The sequence below is a fragment of the Odocoileus virginianus genome, chromosome 6 (assembly GCF_023699985.2).
Source record: "Odocoileus virginianus isolate 20LAN1187 ecotype Illinois chromosome 6, Ovbor_1.2, whole genome shotgun sequence".
NCBI classification, from domain to species: Eukaryota; Metazoa; Chordata; class Mammalia; order Artiodactyla; family Cervidae; genus Odocoileus; species Odocoileus virginianus.
Genome location: NC_069679.1, coordinates 72015104 through 72035635, shown reverse-complemented (window position 1 = coordinate 72035635; position 20532 = coordinate 72015104). Strand labels below are relative to the sequence as shown.

The 20532-nt window shown below is 43.5% G+C and overlaps 2 protein-coding genes and 1 non-coding gene across 4 annotated transcripts in view; 2 read left to right on the top strand and 1 right to left on the bottom strand.

Annotated features, from left to right (window-relative positions):
- HEATR4 (HEAT repeat containing 4) overlaps positions 1–20197 on the top strand; it is a 46375-nt gene extending 26178 nt beyond the window's left edge. Inside the window, exons 15-17 of one of the 2 annotated variants that reach the window (XM_020911213.2) lie at positions 47–206; positions 1557–1615; positions 19856–20197. In XM_020911213.2, coding sequence (XP_020766872.2) covers positions 47–206; positions 1557–1615; positions 19856–20059 — 423 coding nt within the window. In that variant the 3' untranslated portion in view covers positions 20060–20197. Of the gene's footprint in view, positions 1–46; positions 207–1556; positions 1616–13511; positions 13722–19855 lie in introns of those variants that run through there. The other variant, XM_020911214.2, reaches the window with a different exon arrangement.
- RIOX1 (ribosomal oxygenase 1) lies at positions 1261–3777 on the bottom strand. Its single transcript, XM_020911215.2, has one exon. The coding sequence runs from the start codon at positions 3699–3701 to the stop codon at positions 1728–1730; it is 1974 nt and encodes a 657-aa protein (XP_020766874.2). The 5' UTR covers positions 3702–3777; the 3' UTR covers positions 1261–1727.
- On the top strand, positions 15592–15698 carry LOC139035726 (U6 spliceosomal RNA). The gene has a single exon (XR_011488445.1). It is a non-coding gene; the product is annotated as a U6 spliceosomal RNA (small nuclear RNA).
- Positions 20198–20532: the final 335 nt, after the last annotated feature.

The window sequence follows — 20532 nt, the reverse complement described above, 5'->3', positions numbered from 1 at the left end:
CTGCAACCTGATATAGTTTTTAAAATCATCGTCTGTTCTGTTTCAGATTCAAACACTAAGCCAAAAGGAACTGTTGATACAGAAAGTATTCAAGATTGAGGCAGCCGTAAGAAAAGTGAAGGAGGAAGCAAAACGTGTTTACGTGCAACCCAAAGAAGGGCAAAAACCACTGAAGCTCCATACTTTTCTCCAGGAAATTTTTCAGGGTAGGTTTTCTAGGAATGAGTCCTATGCCTTGATTCCCTGAACAAGCCTTTTTCAGGACTGGGTGTCTGGGGTCTTAGTTGTGAGCCCTGTAGGATGAGAGCCGGGAAAGGATACTTCTCTTTCTTCTTGGCCACCATCCTCTCAGTCTGTTATCTTTTCTTTGCCCCCTGGGTTTTGATTTTGCTATCTGTCCCTTTACAAAATGTCGCTCTAACTGAACCAATTTGAAAGTGAAGTTAAAAAAAAGGACACCTTAGAAAAATAAAAAAAACTGCTGTATGTCTGGCTAAGCACTCAGAAAAAGCCTTGAAGCTTAATCTTGAATAGGCTGAGATGTACACTTATGTACATGTAAGCTTTTGAAACTTAAAAAAAGACTTCATGAAGTTTTTAACTTCATATACCTGAAACTTAGCACTCATGGCAAAATAATGTTAAAAGTTCCAGATACAACCTAAATGATGAGGTGGAAACATCAAGCTGTACCAAAACATAAAATCAGTGCACCCAGGCATAGCAGCAGCCTCAGGTCATTCAGCCAGCTGCCCACCAGCCACCACCCCAAATCCAGGTTTTCTAGTTCCAAGTCCAATGCTTCCTCTGGTACACCAGGCTCTTTTCCACCAACCATAAGAATATTCATTTGTCATACGTGGGGAAGTTTCTTTCAACTACCAGAAAAAAATAAGAGTGGAAAGTAACTTGAACACCAGCGTTCCCTCATGGCCAGCCTGCTACAAGCTGGCTGACTGTAGCCTATGACAGCACAGCTAGTGACATGCTGCCTATTTTAGCAGCCGCGCCAGCCACTGATGCAAGCAAACACTGAGCAAAAACATAATACCCTTTAAAAAACAATATACTCGTAACTTTTCTAATAGGATTGTGCTGTTTGGGGTTAAAATGAATTACCCTTAGGGCTGCAAAATTGGCCCCAATCCTACATCCACCCCAAGTTACCTTGCGCCTCAGCCTTTGCAGTTTCCCCCTATCTACCCTCCTCCTCCCACATTTCTTCAGACCATGCCACACAATAATCTAGCCTCAGAAAAGGAAAGTTCTTTGGCACTTTAATAACTTTTCTAACATTCACACAAACTCACAGTAACAAACAGGAAACTGACCCCAACCCTCTCCCTAAACTGAAGAAAGACATCTCCAATGAAGGATGCAAATTCCAAGTAAAAACTTCTGATGTCTCAAGCAGAATAACAAAGCAAATGCCACACAGTCTCTGAAGCCTGATGGGGGTGATGAAGTTGGTCTCTCAAATGATCAGGAATCAAGTTACTCCTGCAGAAAAGGCTCCTTTTTCCATCCCCAACTCCTGCTTTTCCTTCTGTGCCTAGGTGAGGGGATGTCTCCTAGAAGACTGACTGACATCTGTGACACTGAGGCAGTCATAAAGGTAAATATAGAAACACTGATGGGTATCAAGTAAGAAAACGAGTTTTCTCCCTCAAAAGGTGGTGGGAGAGAATCACTACTGTCTTATTTCTGGCATTTAGTGAGTAACTAGTTCAGGTTAGAGGCATCTTGGTGAGAAGCAGCCCCTTATCATATAACATGGTTGCCAAGGAAAGTTGGTCCTCCACAGTGTCACAGGGCAAGTCCCCGACTCTCACAAACTCTGGGTAGGAGCGAAGCAAGAGTTCCATGGCGTCAGCTTGCTGGGGGTATATCTCCAAGCACTTGGGCTCTTCCAGGTGATAAACTCGGGAGTTCTCTACTGTGTAATAGAGAAACAAATGGCCCCCCTCACCCACCAGCCGAGCTATACCACCCTGAAGCATGTGCACTTCTGTTTCTGTTGTCAGCTGGGCTCCCACGTTTACAGGTTCTCCAGCCTCCCAGCGAATTGGGAGCCCGTAAACGCTGAGTGCCCTCTCCCTGTCAGTCAACACAGGGGGCAGAGAATCGTGGATGAAGTCCTTGGCTCGCTGGTCAGCCACAGCATCGACTGGGGCAAAGTGTCCCAGGCGGGCAACCAGGACCCGCACCTTCTCCATGAAGGCGGTTCTTCGCGGATCCTTAGAATCCGAATGCTGGGCCCCCATGTAATCCATAAAGTCTCGGGGCAGTCCCCTACGAAACTCCACATTTTCCTCCATTGCGGCCTGCACTGCCAGGGGCAGCACAGCCTCCAGGAAGTCGCCCCAAGTATTGCGCTGGAATGTGGATAAGGTCAAGTGCAGAGAGTGCACCCCATCCTGGCATTCAGCTTGGTGAATGAAGCCTCGCGGGAAATAGAGCAAATCTCCAGGTTCCAGCACCGTCTGCAGCACCGGCTCTCCGAGGTCGTCCTGGCTGAAGTTGGGGCTGGATGTCAGGGCCAGTTCCTCGGTCGGCACCCGCGGTCTGTAGACCCGCCAGAGTTTCCTACCTTCCAGCTGCAGGACAAAAGCCTCGATGTCGTCGTAGTGGGGGGCAAAGCCCTGCGAGTTGGGGGGCGTAAGGTAAACGTTGGAGCCTGCCATGCTTCCGAACTGCTCCTGGAGCACGGCCAAAAACTGCCACACGGTGGTGGAGAAAGCCTGCGGACAAAGGAGGCGCAGGGAGCAGCCGGCCCGGTACAGGGACCACGCGGCGGCGGGCAGAGCGCGGCCGGGCGGGTTCAAGGTCTCGCGCCGCCCATTGATGTAGCGCGCGGCGTCCAGGTGCTGCCCGAATTGCACCTCCTCGCTGCGCAGTATGGAGTCGAGGTCGGCGGTAGAGAAAAGACCCTGGTAGTAGCTGTGGTCCTGCCGCCGCACCAGCACCGCCTCGCGCTCCCACAAGCGCCGGTAGAAATGGTCCGGCGGCATGGGCGAGATGAGCCACTCGAAGAGGCGCGCCGCCCGCCGCCGGCTGCTAGGGATGCAGTTCAGCTCGGCCAAGATGCGCTGCAGCGGGGAGTCCCAGGGCAGCTCCCCGCCCGTGCTTTCCCCCTGCGGCCCCGACAGCGTGGCAGAAGCCACGGACTGCGGGGCGGCCGCCAAATGCTGGGCAGAGCACAGCAGGGCCGAGGTCTCCACCAGGCGCGCGGACGGCCCCGAGGCCGGCACCAGGCGCGCGGGTAGCGCCGACGTCTCCACCAGGCGCGCCGGCGGGATCTGCGCTTCCACCAAACGTGCCGCCGGGGTCTGCGCCTCCCCCAGGGCGCGAGGAGTCTGCAGGGACCGGGACGCGGGCGAAGCTTCCAGCAGCTCCGCGGGCCCGAGCTGCCCGTGCGTCTCCCGCCCGGTCGCATCCAAAAGGGTCGCCGCCCCTCCCGCCAGCGGGTCCCGGGGTTCACCGACCGTCGACTCCACCCTCGAGTCCTCCGAGTCCTCGCTTGGCAGCGTCTGGGCCCTGAGCGCGGCCATTCGGGACGAGGCACTTCTCCTCAGCTGCCGTCGGATCTTCCTGGGCCTCAGGGGCAGGGCCAGGACCGACACGCTGTGTGGCTGTTGCTGGCGCCGGCGCCTCAACCGCCCGCGCCTCAGCAGCCCGGCGCTAGTCCGGAGCCCGTCCATGGTCCGAACCTCCCGCTAGCCCGGCGGGAGACGGCCGGGAGACGGCCGGAAGCCGGCTCACGCACGCGGCGGCCGCAGTGTACTCTGGGAGGGGGCGGGCCTCCAGCTGCCTCTGGTTGTCCACGCCCACCATTCTTTCTCTGGCGCTTCCTGCTCCCGGCTTAGAAAACATTAAACGCTTGGGATCCCCTAGAGCCACGGAGTCTCTGCCAAATTAACGTGGGTTCCGTATTTAGAGGGCAATTAAAAAAAAATCAAGTTGTCAGGGACTCCAGGAAAAAGTTGCGACTTAACTCTTCTTTCCTTCCTGCGTCTACAGATTGCGGTGTTCACAGGGTTGTCCCCATTTCTGAGTAACATGTTGCCCAGCAGCTTTGCATGAGAAAGCTGGCAATTCTTGGTTTCCAGGAATGCACTCAGGCAAAGTTCTAAGTTCGAACTTCTGGTCCACCTGGTCCTCTTTACAGATATTGACTGGAGCCCTAAATTCTGCCGCCTAACTTCCCTTTGTCCTCTCTCCATTACAAATTTTGAGTCATAGCCTTCTCCCTGAAAAAAAAAAAAAAAGAAAAAAAAACCTATGGACTTTTCAACTTGTATTTCTTTTTTAATATAACAAATATTTACAGACTACCTACTAAGTGACAGACATTGAGACAGCATGGGGTAACAATCACAAGCAAAACAATGAAACATCACCTGCCCTCTTGGGACTTACATTTCCGAGGACACAATCAACATGCCAGATAATGCACAACCCTCTTTCTTCCCTTCATCTTTTTGAGTTTGATGCAGCTCAAACTTCAAAATCATCAAGGCTACTTCTTAATTAAACTGAATGGAATGTTTTCTGACTTAATTCCATATGCAGTAAACATGCTGACTTTACCTGTCCAGGGCTTCTCTGGTGGCTCAGCTGGTAAAGAATTCGCCTGCAATGCGGGAGACCTGGGTTTGATCCCTGGACTGAATCCCTGGATTGAGAAGATCCCCTAGAGAAGGGAACAGCTACCCACTCCAGTATTCTGGCCTGGAGAATTCCATGGACTGTATAGCCCATGAGGTCGCAAAGAGTCAGACAAGACTGAGAGATAATCATTGTCATTGTTACCTGACCAACCCCTCCAATTTCCCCCAACCCCCCACTGTCCTGGTCTGTGCGGCAGGTTGGAAAAGAATTTCCAGACATGAGGGAGAAGAAGAGGCGAATAAAGTTTGTTAGAATGGGACAAGCTGTTAGAACAGTGGGCCAGATTAAAGGAGAGCCGAACACTTCTGCAGGCTAGCAGCCAATTTTTACAGCCTCAAGACAGAGACAATTCCTACTGGAACGGCGGCATTAGGTGATTGGTTAGGATGCTATAGGGTGGATAGTAGGGTGGGTATTTTACATAACATGGAGTCTGGGAACTGGCCAGTCTTGATCCAAAAGCTCATGGCAACAGTTGCTATGGGGCTTGGTCAGGTTCAGAGATTTTCATCCTGTGAACGTTGTACAGGGCTCCACACCGGTGACCTTGGTGTAGGGCTCCACGTCCACCCCGGTAGGAAGACACAGAATTTCCTTTGGATGCCCATTTGTTTTACACTCAGTTGCTGTGCATAGGTGGGACTCCACTCAGGCTCCAGAAGTGCGGCAGAGCACAGGGAATGCTCCGATTGTGGAAGGCCTGGAACATCACTGGAGTCCGGTATCCTAAGGCTACAATGATTGGCTTGTACTTAACGGCGTGACCCAAATTTCTCCATTCCAAGTGAATCAAAGGAGCTTTGCTCTGCAGACAGGCTGCCAGAGATTCTGGAGTCCACATGCAGAGGTGAGCAATATCCTCATCATTTTTGGTGGCAGTTGAGCATCCATCCAAGAAAATTCCTGTGTCCCCAGACTGCTGTGGGAGACCAACTTTTGAGTTCCACATGTTCGCTCCAAGCTGCCCCTGGTGTTGAAGAAGAACTGCGCGCTGCACCTTGGGCCAGGGTCTCTCATCAATCGCCTGCCCTCAGCCCAGCTCTCTTGGGTGGGAGGGGTGGAAAGGGGGCCGACATGAGCCTCATGAAGGGAATTGGGGCTATTCTTGTATTCTTGATATGTGCCCTTCCCACCCCCTCTGGAATTCTGTTTTATTAGCTTCAACTTCTCTCTCCAGAATCTTCAATCGCACCTCCTCTGAAACCTTAAATCAACTTCTTAAATCTGGGCCTCTCATTTTGTTGGGGCCAGTGTGAGGAAAGCAGGAGAGGCTCCATCTTGAAGCCTGTCATCCATCTTAAAGACAGGATGTGAACTGGGCCTAAACCCTGACCAAGAGCGAGGAAACAATTGCTAGTGAAAACCAGGTCTCCTGGAGACTTCCCTCCCTACAGATGACAAACGGAGATTGTAGTTGAAGTCGGGCTGCCCCTGTTAGATTAACCACGGAGACATCTCCCTTTGATGTATAATCATTGTCAGTCAGTTCAGTCACTCAGTTGTGTCTGACTCTTTGTGACCTCATGGACTGCAGCACGCCAGGCCTCCCTGTCCATCACCAACTCCCAGAGTTCACTCAAACTTACGTCCATTGAGTCGGTGATGCCATCCAACCATCTCATCCTCTGTAGTCCCCTTCTCCTCCCACCTTCAATCTTTCCCAGCATTAGGGTCTTTTCAGTCAGTTCTTCACATCAGGTGGCCAAAGTATTGGAGTTTCAGCTTCAGCATCAGTCCTTCCAGTGAATATTCAGGACTGATCTCCTTTAGGATGGGCTGTTTGGATCTCCTTGCTATCCAAGGGACTCTCAAGACTCTTTTCCAACACCACAGTTCAAAAGCATCAATTTTTCGGCACTCAGCTTTCTTTACAGTCAGCTCTCACATCCACACATGGCTGCTGGAAAAACCATAGCCTTGACTAGATGGACTTTTGATGGCAAAGTAATGTCTTTGCTTTTTAATATGCTGTCTAGGTTGGTCATAACTTTTCTTCCAAAAAGTAAGCGTCTTTCAATTTCATGGCTGTAGTCACCATCTGCAGTGATTTTGGAACCCCCCAAAATAAAGTCTGTCACTGTTTCCACATCTATTTGCCATGAAGTGATAATCATTGTTCCCCTCCTTTAACCTTAATTGTTTGTTCTCCTAGCACCTACTTGTTGTAAAACTCAATCATATACAACAAAGAGGTTGCTAACATGTAACCAGTCATGTAGTGGGGGGTATAAAACTGGGCCTCTCAGAAACATCAGGGTCCTTGTTGGGAACTGATTCCCCTTGGACCTGCTGGCATAATAAACTGTACTCTGCTGTCTTGAGTGTCCTCCGAGGTGTGTTTTGCGACTCCAGATTCCACAACAATTTAATGGACACAGTGGTAAGCATGAGGGGGCAATTGTCTGGAACTTGGTCAGTCTCCATGTAACTATTGTTGCTTAGACACAGAGATGACTTGTCTTCATTTGAATCATTTATGATAAATTCCCAGGATTGAAATTGCTGGGTCAAAGGGCAGGATAATTTTTGTTCTTATTACAGGCTTTACCAAACTCCCTCCCAAAGAGTTTACACCCTTGCAAGCAGTTATGAACATGTTAGACTTACATCAAATTACTCTCTCAGATCTCTGTAATCTCATCTGTAAAGTGGGAATAGTCATTGAATATACTTCTTCGTAGTGTTGTTGTGAGGATAAAATCATGGATGCAAGGCACTTAGTGCAGGATATGGTAAAGGTCTACACACTTTAAAAATTGTAGCTATAATTTATTATTATGAAGCAAAGCCATGAATGATGGCTTAGGTGCCTCTGGCCCAGTTCAGGAGGAACTAGGAGTGCAGGAGGCAGAGAAGTACTTTAGTTGGGCAGGATGACAGCATGAAATGGGGAGATTATTAGTGCACATGCCCTGTGGAAGTTTAAGTGGGTCAGTAGGACCATATCAGACAAGGCCATTGTGTGAGGTATCGCTCTGCAGTTACCTGGCCAAGGGCCAAAGGCTAAAATAAGGGTTGAAAACAACTGATGTTCTCGTGGAAAGTTCTGTGCCCTAATCTAGGGTTGCAGTGTCTGGAGGAAGGGCCAGCAGAGGGGGAGCCCTCTTCCTAATTGACAAACAGACTGTGTGTGCTGGCCAGACCCTGATAACAAGATTCTCTGGGGAAATACTGCAATGGGCAAGTTAAGGCTGTCACTGGGCAGTTTTCAAAATAAAGTGGACCCATCCTGTAGTGAACTGGGGGGATGAGCTATGCTCCTTGGTGGCAAAGCTGGGGAGTACTGTGCGTAGCTGGAGGAGGGCCATAGATTTGTCTTTACCATATTCTGTACAAGTATCTTCTACTCTAAGTCTTTCCTGTGACCTCATCCTCTTCTTTTTTCAACATTTTTGTGATTTCCTCAAATAAAGAATGTTGTTTCTGTATGTCTTCTAAGTTTCCCTTGCGACTGGGAGGCACCTTTTGGGGACTGGCTTACCTTTAATTTCATCTTTTTCCAATGGGTCTACTTAGTTCAACAAAAGTAGCTATTAATAACATTTTCTAGGACTTCCCTGGTGGTCCGGCAGTGGAGAGTCCATTCTTCCAATGCAGGGGATGCAGGTTTGACCCCAGATTGGAGAACTGTGGTTCTACATGTCACAGGCATGGCCAAAAATTTTTTAGAAAACAAAACCATTTCCAGAAATATAATTTACTGACATGGAATAACTTCTCAATATACCATTTAATAAGGAAAAAGAAACAGACATAATAAGTGATACAGTAGGTTCCCATTCAGGATGTGTGTGTGTGTGTGTGGTGTGTGTGTGTGTGTGTGTGGTGTGTGTGTGTGTGTGTGTGTGGTATGTGTGTGTATGTGTATTTCTATCTATACATCTGCCCATATATACATACTAGTGAAAAAAGTTTGGGAGTCCTTATGCCACAATATTTAACAGTGATTGCCTTTGGATGGTGGGATTTCAGGTGATTTTTATTTTCTTCTTTTCTGCTTATTTGCACGGTCTGGGTTTTTTACATTGTAAATATCATTTATACAATTAAAAATATAGTGTTTTTTAAACAACAAACTTCACTTCCTCTAATTCTTTCATTTTTCCTGATGTCTAATCATTGTTTGCCTTGCTCTTGTTTCCTTGATTTACCTTTATTAATTAAAGAGATTTGATATTGAGATTATAAAAGTTAATAATTGTTCATCAGAGAAGCTGCTGTAGAAAAGAGATTGGATAGAGCCAGTCCCATATTTAAAGCTACATAGAATGATTTGAAGCCTCTCAGAAAAGTTATCTCCTCCACCAAAACCCATTATTAGTTTTTCGTTTGGATTCAGTTCAGTTCAGTTCAGTCACTCACTCTTTGCAACCTCATGGACCACAGCATACCAGGCCTCCCTGTCCATCACCAACTCCCAGAGTTCACTCAAATTCACGTCCATCGAGTCGGTGATGCCATCCAGCCATCTCATCCTCTGTCGTCCCCTTCTCCTCCTGCCCTCAATCTTTCCCAGCATCAGGGACTTTTCAAATGAGGCAGTTCTTCACATCAGGTGGCCAAAGTATTGGAGTTTCAGCTTCAACATCAGTCCTTCCAATGAACACTCAGGACTGATCTCCTTTAGGATGGACTGGTTGGATCTCCTTGCAGTCCAAGGGACTCTCAAGACTCTTCTCCAACACCACGGTTCAAGAGCATCAATTCTTCGACACTCAGCTTTCTTTGTAGTCCAACTCTCACATCCATACATGACCACTGGAAAAACCATAGCCTTGACTAGATGGATCTTTGTTGACAAAGTAATGTCTCTGTTTTTAATATGCTATTTAGGTTGGTCATAACTTTCCTTCCGAGGAGTAAGCATCTTTTAATTTCATGGCCGCAGTCACCATCTGCAGTGATTTTGGAGCCTCCCAAAATAAAGTCTGTCACTGTTTCCCCATCTATTTGCCATGAAGTGGTGGGATCGGATGCCATGATCTTAGTTTTCTGAATGTTGAGCTTTAAGTCAACTTTTTCACTCTCCTCTTTCACTTTCATCAAGAGGTTCTTTAGTTCTTTTTCACTTTCTGCCATAAGGGTGGTGTCATCTGCATATCTGAGGTTATTGATATTTCTCCCAGCAATCTTGATTCCAGCTTGTGCTTCATCCAGCCCAGCGTTTCTCATGATGTACTCTGCTGCACATTTCTCTGATGTACTCCGGGGTCCAGCCCCAGCGGGTCCAGGAATACCCAAGGGATGAGTGGCGTCGGCGAAAAGAAGTGCATGGACTCTGGTTGCAATGCAAGAACTTTCTCTGTTTATTTTTTAACAGCTCAGATTATATAGAATTGTTTTTCTCATCTCCCCCTTACCACCACCCCATGTTACATCAGATGTTGGTTTCATACTTCGTCAACATTTTCCCTCATATCTTTTCCAATGACTTCATCTGGAACAATCTCGATTACAGGGTTTTTTCCTTGTATGTCCAGTACATAGTCTTCTTGCCTCAATGGCCTAACATTTTCACTCTGACAAAAACAATGTTCCATAAATTCCAGATATAATATGAATTCTTTGGACAATAAAACAATACATGGGAAGGGTTATGAAAAGCATGTTTGACATTTCTGAGAATAGTACCATGAGAAAACCTTGATATTTTTCTTTGTCTGAGACCACAAAACCTCAATCTACAATATTTAACTATGAAGCACCTAAACACCTCTGAAGCAGCAAAACACCTCTATTAATAGTGAGGTAATGGCAGTGAGGCTGGTTAATATAAATCTTTTATGCTATTGAAATCCTATGTTACACATTTTCTAATTCTACAAAAATACCTGTAATATTCTATGTTTATTAAGGGAATGGAAACTGGACAAATAGCAGCACTGAAATAGCAACAGTGAAAACCCTCTTGACCAAAGAGCAAGTAAACTGAAGCAGTACATCTACTTCTGAATCTAAATGTCTCTACTCTTTTCTAATCTAGAACATTATAATCTTCTAAGCAAGCAGCCAAACTATGCCTGTGGCCTTTTCCTTATGTCTGCCCATAGCCATACCCTCAGTTTGGGCCATTCTGGGGAGGCCTGATTACTACATATTACATTTCCAAGATTTAGTAGAAAGCACAATAACAATAAGACAGAAAGAGAAAGGGGACAAACTGGGTCCCCAGGGTGACCCCGAGGGGACGAGCTGCCTTGCAGGCTCTTCTCTTGTCCCGTGACCTTGTCACAGCCTGGGCACATCCCGGCAGCTCCCGACACTCTGCATATAAGTTAAATAAGCAGGGTGACAATATACAGTCTTGACGTACTCCTTTTCCTATTTGGAACCAGTCTTGTTCCGTGTCCAGTTCTAACTGTTGCTATTAGTCTTTGCCTTTTTCATTCATTCTTCCTCCCTCCCCCCATTGGGAAGATATATTAGATTGCCAGGGTTGCCATAACAAAGTACCACAGACTGGCTGACTTGAACAACAGAAATTTACTTTCTCACAATTCTAGAGGCTGGAAGTCTGAGATCAAGGTTTTGCCGGGACTGGTTTCTGGGTCCTCTCTCCTTGGCTTGTGGATGACTGGCTTCTCCCAATCTTCATATGGTCTTTCCTCTGTACAAGTCTGTGTTCAAATTTCTTCTTTTTATAAGATCATCAGTCATATTGGATTAGGGTCCATTCTTAAAATCTCACTTTAGCTTCATAACCTCTTTAAAGAACTTGTCTCCAAATATAGTCACATTCTGAGTTACTGGTTAGGATTTATGAATAACACATGAATTTTAAGAGACACACTTTAGCCCATGACAGAGGGGTGATATATACTAAATCACAAATTCCCTGAAGCACTTTTCCTTTTTGAAGGAAGGATAACATGATAAGTTATTGAAAAGGGGATAGGGAAAAAAAGAAATTTAAGGAACATAAAAGAAAACAAATGTCCAGGGTAGTGGTTTTCAGCCCAAGATGATCTTGTAACCGGCCCCCGCCACCTCCTTCCCAGGGGACGTTTGGCAATACCAAGAGATATTTTTGTTTGTTACAACAGGGGAGCTGTTACTGGCATCTAATGCATAGAGGCCAGAGATGCTGCTAAACATTTTACAATGTGTGAGACAGCGCCATAACAAAGGGTTATCCAGACCCAGACCTAAATGTACTAAATATACCTAAATGTACCGAAAGACACTTGCTTCTTGGAAGAAAAGCTATCACCAGCCTAGACAGTGTATTAAAAAGAAGAGATATTACTTTGCTGACCAAGGTCCATCTAGTCAAAGCTATGGTTTTTCCAGTAGTCATGTATGGATGTGAGAGTTGGACTATAAAGAAAGCTGAGCACCAAGGAATTGATGCTTTTGAACTGTGGTGTTGGAGAAGACTCTTGTGAGTCCCTTGGACTGCAAGGGGATCAAAGCAGTCAATTCTAAAGGAAATCAGTCCTGAATATTCATTGGAAGGAAGGACTGATGCTGAAGCTGAAACTTCAGTACTTTGGCCACTTGATGCAAAGGACTGACTCATTAATAAAGACCCTGATGCTGGGAAAGATTGAAGCAGGAGGAGAAGGGAATGACAGAGGATGAGGTGGTTGGATGGCATCACTGACTTGATTGACATGAGTTTGAGTAAGCTCCAGGAGTTGGTGATGGACAGGGAAGCCTGGTGTGCTGCAGTCCATGGGGTCGCAAAGAGTCAGACACAACTGAGCAACTGAACTGAACTGAACTGAACTGAAATGTACCAAGGTTGAGAAACCCCAGGATAAACTTTTGGACGACTTCATCAGTATAAAGTCTGAATATCTTTGATCCAGTAATATCAATACTACATCTAAGAATCTATCCAGCAGAAATATTCACCCATGTGTACAAACATATATATAGATACTTATGCTCACTGTTTATCAGTTCAAAATTGAAAATGGCTCAAATGTACTAAAGATCAAGAATTCTTGTTAAAAACTATTACTAGGAAAGATGTTGAAAATATATTGTAATTGAAAAATCAAATTGCAAAACAGTATGTATGTTGTCCCTTTTTGTTGTTAAAAATGCAATCCATGTACATTTATATATAGTTCTTTAAAACTACTTGTGTTATATATGTGTCTGTGTGCAGAGTTGAATACCTGAAGTCAGAGGCTGCCTCTGGGGAATGGCGTTATTGGCAATAGAAGAACTTACATGCTTAAATTTATACATTTCTGAATTACTTGGCTTATTGCTTCTCGGCCTTTTGGCTAAGATCAAATGTGAATTACTTGGCTTGAAGTCTCAAGGATATAGGACTTTGCTTTGGCAAATGTGAGACAGACTCCAGGCTAACTTTGAGAATATTGACTCTTACTAATTTGGAACACTGTTTTACCAAATTACTGTAAACCAGGGAGCAACGTATTGTAATAATCCTCAAACTAAATCTGGCAGGACTCCTGTGGACTAAGAATGATTTTTATATTTTTAAATGGCTGATTGAAAAAACTCAAAAGAAAAACAATATTTTGTGATGTAAAATTTATACAAAGCTCAAATTTCAGTGCCAACATATAAACTTGTATTGGAAGTTTATATTGTACTCATTCATTGCAGACTCCCTGGGGCTACTTTCATGCTACAACAGCAGAGTTGAGTAGTTTTGACACAGGCTGTCTCACACTCAAAGCATAAAATATATACTATTTGGCCCTTCACAGAAAAAGTCTGCAAAGTCCTACAGTACAATACGTAAGATGCTGTCTAGGATGTTGAACTTTCAACTCCTTTGCTATGGTCACACTAAAAGAATTGTGAAAAACTATGTCACCTCTTCACCTTTTTTCATCAACATCAAAAATGTTTTTAAGGACTTCCCTGGCGGTTCAGTGGTAGAGAATCTGCCTGACAACCCAGGAGACACAGGCTCCACCCCTGATCCAGAAAGACCCGAGCACAGAGTGGCTCAGCTCCTGTGTCACAGCTATTGAGCTTGTGCTCCAGAGCCTGGAAGCTGCGACACGAGAAGCCTACACATGCAACTAGAGAGTAGGGAAAGCCCACGCACAGCAACAAAGACCCTGCACAGCCGAAAATAAATAATACGTAAATAAATAATTTTTTAAATGTTTTTAAGTTTAAGTAGACAGAGTTTAATTTCTAACATCTACATATTCTAGTATTATATATTGATATTTTAATTAGTTGTTCTATCACTTCAAAAATGCATCCAACCAGATCTCTAACAGTTTGGTACCTACCATCCATCCCCTGGAGAAGGAAATGACAACCCACTCCAGTATTCTTTTTTTTTTTTTTCAGTTCTACCAGTTTATTGCTACCAACCCATCTCCCTCCACCCTCATGCACACATGTTCAGTCATGTAACCCCATGGACTGCAGCCCACCAGGCTTCTCTGTCCATGGACTTTTCCAGGCAAGAATACTGGAGTGGGTTGCCATTTCCTTCTCCCCACTCCAGTATTCTTGCCTGGAGCATCCCATGGATGGTGAAGCCTGGGTGGGCTACAGACCATGGGGTTGCAAAAGTCAGACATGACTTAAGCAACTTAGCGCACATATACTATCCATATTAAAAACTGTAAAATAAACAAGCTCTTCTTTGAAGTTGAAAGTTTAATTTTTTTTAAACTTACATTCTATTTTTAAATGAGTTCCACACAGAAGTTTATTCTAATATATCCTATATTTATGCTTGAAAATATTTTTTATCATCATCACACTATCTATAACAAAAATATGTATTTAAATTGAGGTTACAATTATAGTCTCTTACCATAGTCTGGGTTTCTTCCTGGGACTCCCTGACCTCCTAAATGATTTTTTTTAAAAATTGGTATTCATTGAGATTCATTCTTTCGCTGTATAGTTCTATAGGTTTTAACAAATGCATAATGCCTTATATTCACCATTTTGGTATCATAGAGAATAGTTTAACCACCCTAAAAATCTTCTATGCTTCCTCTTTTCCATCCTCTCTTCCTCCCCTCAAACACCCAACGATCAATGATCTTTTTATTATCTCCGTTATTTTGCCTTTTCCAGAATGTCATATAATTAAAATCATACATTAGTAGCCTTTTCAGGCTAACTTCTTTCACTTAGCAATATATATTCAAGATTACCCATACTTTTTTGTGGCTTGAGAGCTTCTTTCTTGTCTGTGAATAATATTTCATCATATGGATGTACCACTGTTAGTTTTTCCATTCACCTATTGAAGGTTTTAGAAAAGGCAGAGGAACCAGAGATCAAATTGCCAACATCTGCTGGATCATTGAAAAAGCAAGAGAGCTCCAGAAAAACATCTATTTCTGTTTTATTGACTATGCCAAAGCCTTTGACTGTGTGGATCACAATAAACTGTGGAACATTCTTAAAGAGATGGGAATACCAGACCACTTGACCCACCTCTTGAGAAACCTATATGCAGGTCAGGAAGCAACAGTTAGAACTGGACATGGACCAACAGACTGGTTCCAAATAGGAAAAGGAGTATGTCAAGGCTGTATATTGCCACCCTGCTTATTTAACTTATATGCAGAGTACATCATGAGAAATGCTGGGCTGGAAGAAGCACAAGCTGGAATCAAGATTGCCAGAAGAAATATCAATAACCTCAGATATGCAGATGACACCACCCTTATGGCAGAAAATGAAGAGGAACTAAAAGACCTCTTGATGAAAGTGCAAGAGGAGAGTGAAAAAGTTGGCTTAAAACGCAACACTCAGAAAACTAAGATTATGGCATCTGGTCCCATCACTTCATGGGGAATAGATGGGGAAAGAGTGGAAGCAGTGTCAGACTTTATTTTTGGGGGGGCTCCAAAATCACTGCAGATGGTGATTGCAGCCATGAAATTAAAAGACTCCTACTCCTTGGAAGGAAAGTTATGACCAACCTAGATAGAATATTAAAAAGCAGAGACAGTGCTCGCTTCGGCAGCACATATACTAAAATTGGAACGATATAGAGAAGATTCGCATGGCCCCTGCACAAGGATGACAAGCAAATTTGTGAAGTGTTCCATATTTTTAAAGAATTCATTTGAATCAGTTCTAATGAGATGGATGAAACTGGAGCCCATTATACAGAGTGAAGTAAGCCAGGAAGATAAAGACCAATACAGTGTACTAACGCATATATATGGAATTTAAAAAGATGGTAACAATAACCCTATATGCAAAACAGAAAAAGAGACACAGATGTACAGAACAGACTTTTAGACTCTGTGGGAGAAGGCAAGGGTGGGAGTTCAGAGAGAACAGCATTGAAACAAGTATACTATCAAGGGTGAAACAGATCACCAGCCCAGGTTGGATGCATGAGACAAGTGCTCAGGGCTGGTGCACTGGGAAGACCCAGAGGGATGGGATGGGGAGGGAGGCGGGAGGGGGGATCGGGATGGGGGACACATGTAAGTCCATGGCTGATTCATGTCAATGTATGGCAAAAACCACTACAATATTGTAAAGTAATTAGCCTCCAATGAATAAAAATAAATGGAAAAAAATAAAATAGAATAAAAACTATTGTAGTAGAACTAAAAAAAAATAAATAAAAAATAAAGGAATTGGCGCAGAAAAAAAATAAAAAGCAGAGACATTACTTTGCCAACAAAGGTCCATCTAGTCAAGGCTATGGTTTTTCCAGTGGTCATGTATGGATGTGAGAGTTGGACTGTGAAGAAAGCTGAGTGCTGAAGAATTGATGCTTTTTAACTGTGGTGTTGGAGAAGACTCTTGAGAGTCCTTTGGACTGCAAGGAGATCCAACCAGTCCATCCTAAAGGAGATCAGTCCTGGGTGTTCATTGGAAGGACTGATGCTGAAACTGAAACTCCAATACTTTGGCCACCTCATTTGAAGAGTTGACTCATTGGAAAAGACCCTGGTGCTGGGAAGGATTGGGGGCAGGAGGAGAAGGGGACGACAGAGGATGAGACGGCTGGATGGCATCACCAACTTGATGGACATAAGTTTGAGAAACTCCTGGAGTTGGTGATGGACAGGGAGGCCTGGCGTGCTGCGGTTCATGGGGTCGCAAAGAGTCAGACACGACTGAGCGACTGAACTGAACTGAATTGAAGGTTGGTTCTAGTTTTTAGTGATTCATAGTGATTATGAATAAAGCTGCTACAAACATTCATGTGCAGGTAAGACTTACTTTTTATCATGATCTCAGTTTTATTTTTTAAAATATTTATTTATTTGTCTGCTTTGAGTCTTAGTTGCAGCATGCAGTTTCATTTTTAGTTGCAGCAATCAAACTTTTTTTTCCATTTATTTTTATTAGTTGGAGGCTAATTACTTTACATCATTACAGTAGTTTTTGTCATACATTGAAATGAATTAGCCATGGATTTACATGTATTCCCCATCCCGGTCCCCCCTCCCACCTCCCTCTCCACCCGATCCCTCTGGGTCTTCCCAGTGCACCAGGCCCGAGCACTTGTCTCATGCATCCAACCTGGGCTGGTGATCTGTTTCACCCTAGATAATATACATGTTTCAATGCTGTTCTCTCGAAACATCCCACCCTCGCCTTCTCCCAGAGTCCACAAGTCTGTTCTATACATCTGAGTCTCTTTTTCTGTTTTGCATATAGGGTTATCGTTACCATCTTTCTAAATTCCATATATATGTGTTAGTATACTATAATGGTCTTTATCTTTCTGGCTTACTTCACTCTGTATAATGGGCTCCAGTTTCATCCATCTCATTAGAACTGATTCAAATGAATTCTTTTTAATGGCTGAGTAATATTCCATGGTGTATATGTACCACAGCTTCCTCATCCATTCGTCTGCTGATGGGCATCTGGGTTGCTTCCATGTCCTGGCTATTATAAACAGTGCTGCAATGAACACTGGGGTACACGTGTCTCTTTCAGATCTGGTTTCCTTGGTGTGTATGCCCAGAAGTGGGATTGCTGGGTCATATGGCAGTTCTATTTCCAGCTTTTTAAGAAATCTCCACACTGTTTTCCATAGTGGCTGTACTAATTTGCATTCCCACCAACAGTGTAAGAGGGTTCCCTTTTCTCCACACCCTCTCCAGCATTTATTGCTTGTAGACTTTTGGATAGCAGCCATCCTGACTGGCGTATAATGGTACCTCATTGTGGTTTTGATTTGCATTTCTCTGATAATGAGTGATGTTGAGCATCTTTTCATGTGTTTGTTAGCCATCTGTATGTCTTCCTTGGAGAAATGTCTGTTGAGTTCTTTGGCCCATTTTTTGATTGGGTCATTTATTTTTCTGGAGTTAAGCTGGAGGAGTTGCTTGCATATTTTTGAGATTAATCCTTTGTCTGTTGCTTCGTTTGCTGTTATTTTCTCCCAATCTGAGGGCTGTCTTTTCACCTTGCTTATAGTTTCCTTTGTTGTGCAAAAGCTTTTAAGTTTAATTAGGTCCCATTTGTTTATTTTTGCTTTTATTTCTAAAATTCTGGGATGTGGGTCATAGAGGATCCTGCTGTGATTTATGTCGGAAAGTGTTTTGCCTGTGTTCTCCTCTAGGAGTTTGATAGTTTCTGGTCTTACATTTAGATCTTTAATCCATTTTGAGTTTATTTTTGTGTATGGTGTTAGAAAGTGTTCTAGTTTCATTCTTTTACAGGTGGTTGACCAGTTTTCTCAGCACCACTTGTTAAAGAGGTTATCTTTTTTCCATTGTATATCCTTGCCTTCTTTGTCGAAGATAAGTTGACCATAGGTTCGTGGATTTATCTCTGGGCTTTCTATTCTGTTCCATTGATCTATATTTCTGTCTTTGTGCCAGTACCATACTGTCTTGATGACTGTGGCTTTGTAGTAGAGTCTGAAGTCAGGCAGATTGATTCCTCCAGTTCCATTCTTCTTTCTCAGGATTACTTTGGCTATTCGAGGTTTTTTGTATTTCCATACAAATTGTGAAATTATTTGTTCTAGTTCTGTGAAAAATACCGTTGGTAGTTTGATAGGGATTGCATTGAATCTATAGATTGCTTTGGGTAGTATAGCCATTTTGACAATATTGGCAATCAAACTTTTATTTGTGGCGTGTGGAATCTAGTCCCCTGACCAGGAATTAAACCCGGACCCCGTCATTGGGAATGTGGAGTCTTAGCTTCTGGACCACCATGAAATATTATACAAGGCCCAGTGTTCTTTCTGCAAATATGTAAATAGGCATATATGAAACTCTGGGGTTAAACTTTTAAGATTAATTAGAGAATATTTAAGTATATAAAAACCAGAAACAATCTCATTAAATTCATCAGACATCATAACAAGGTTGTTCCTATTTATTTAATGAAAGCGGAAGAACATGCCATGCACAAAGGCAAATTCACTGTTTGTAGTACCAGTATAGGTTTGTTTCCTGCAAATACACAATTCTGATGTGTACTATTTTGCTTGATTCCTATTACAAAAGAAAAACATATGGTGCATTTATTTACAGTGCAGTTTTCCTGCACCATCACATTCTGGTTAAAAAAACAAACAGACAGGAAAACTTCAAAGAATGTAAAATTTCCAAATTCAAAATGGTCTTTTTCTCAAGGTAGGTGATAGAATATATTTTATTTAACAGTTTGTTAGCTTAATTGGTAGCAAGTATATATTTAGACATTTTGTAAATGGGATTCCGTTTATACTTTCACCCTAAGAATACATTTAGGAATGAGATAGATATCACTCTTTTTATTCCATAGAGTAATACAGAAACTCAGGTTGATATTAGAACAGCCTAGACTCCTGGGAATGCTTTAACTTAAGTACAAACTTAACCCTGACCATCACTACAATAATTTATAAAATGAAAAGAGAGCAGTGCTGTGTCCCCAGGGGCTGTTCACTCTGATTGAATCTATCTCAGCACATCCGAGTAATAAAGCTCTTTAATCATTGCTACTATAGTTCCCATAGCTGCTGCTACTTCTGCATAACAGTAAAGATAAAGAAAACCCAGTCTCTCCCCAAAGATCACCATGTGAAGGTCCAAGCCTTGGGTGGGCAATTCAGGCATATTCTCCCCATTAGGCTGATAACTGGGATCAAAAGAGTCAGGTCTTGAACTTATAGATTCAGTTCTCTTATTTAAGATGGTGGTTCATAGAGCTATGGCTGAAGAGGCTTTGTCTTTGGATCTACCTGTCACATGAGGACCGCATTTGGCATATGTGTTCACGTGTTAATATTTCTCTGCAGTCTGTGAGGCCCTGCGCACCAAATCCCTGGTCACAGAGTTCAGTCCTGGGCCTAAACACAAGACGCAGAGGTCGCTCATCACTTGTCAAAGACCTACGCACTGCCCGGGAAAAAAGGATTGCGATGGGACCATTTGGATATGACAACCAAGATCTCAAGCTAAGTGAAAACTCAGAAGTTTTTCCCAGGGCTTTTTACCCTTGAAATAAAGGTAATTATTTCTAGGATGAGCCCTTCTCTTGCTCCAAGACACAGGCAGCAGTGAACTTAGTCACATTCTTCTCTTTACCTGAAGTTGTATAATCTCTTTGTCATTATGTTTATAAAGAAAAATCTACTTAATGTTGACCTGACTTTTTTTCTTTTTGACCTGGATTTTTAATTTGCACCATATACACAGAGGGTTCAAGAAAACTGACATCACATTAGGTGACTGCATATTTTTCCATAACCCAGGAAAGTCATATACAAAATGTAGGTCAGAACTCCAAATTTTACTAGAACAGAAATATTCAAAGACCCAGAATCTTTTGCAAGGTATGCAAAGAGCCCTTTGAAACCCAGACTAGAATCCCATTAGTCTGGGAAAGAAAGTCATAGGTGATTTTTTCTATCCACAAGTTTAGTCTTGTTCTAAAGCAAGCTCTTTAACTGCAGCCCACAAGGCAATGAGGAAG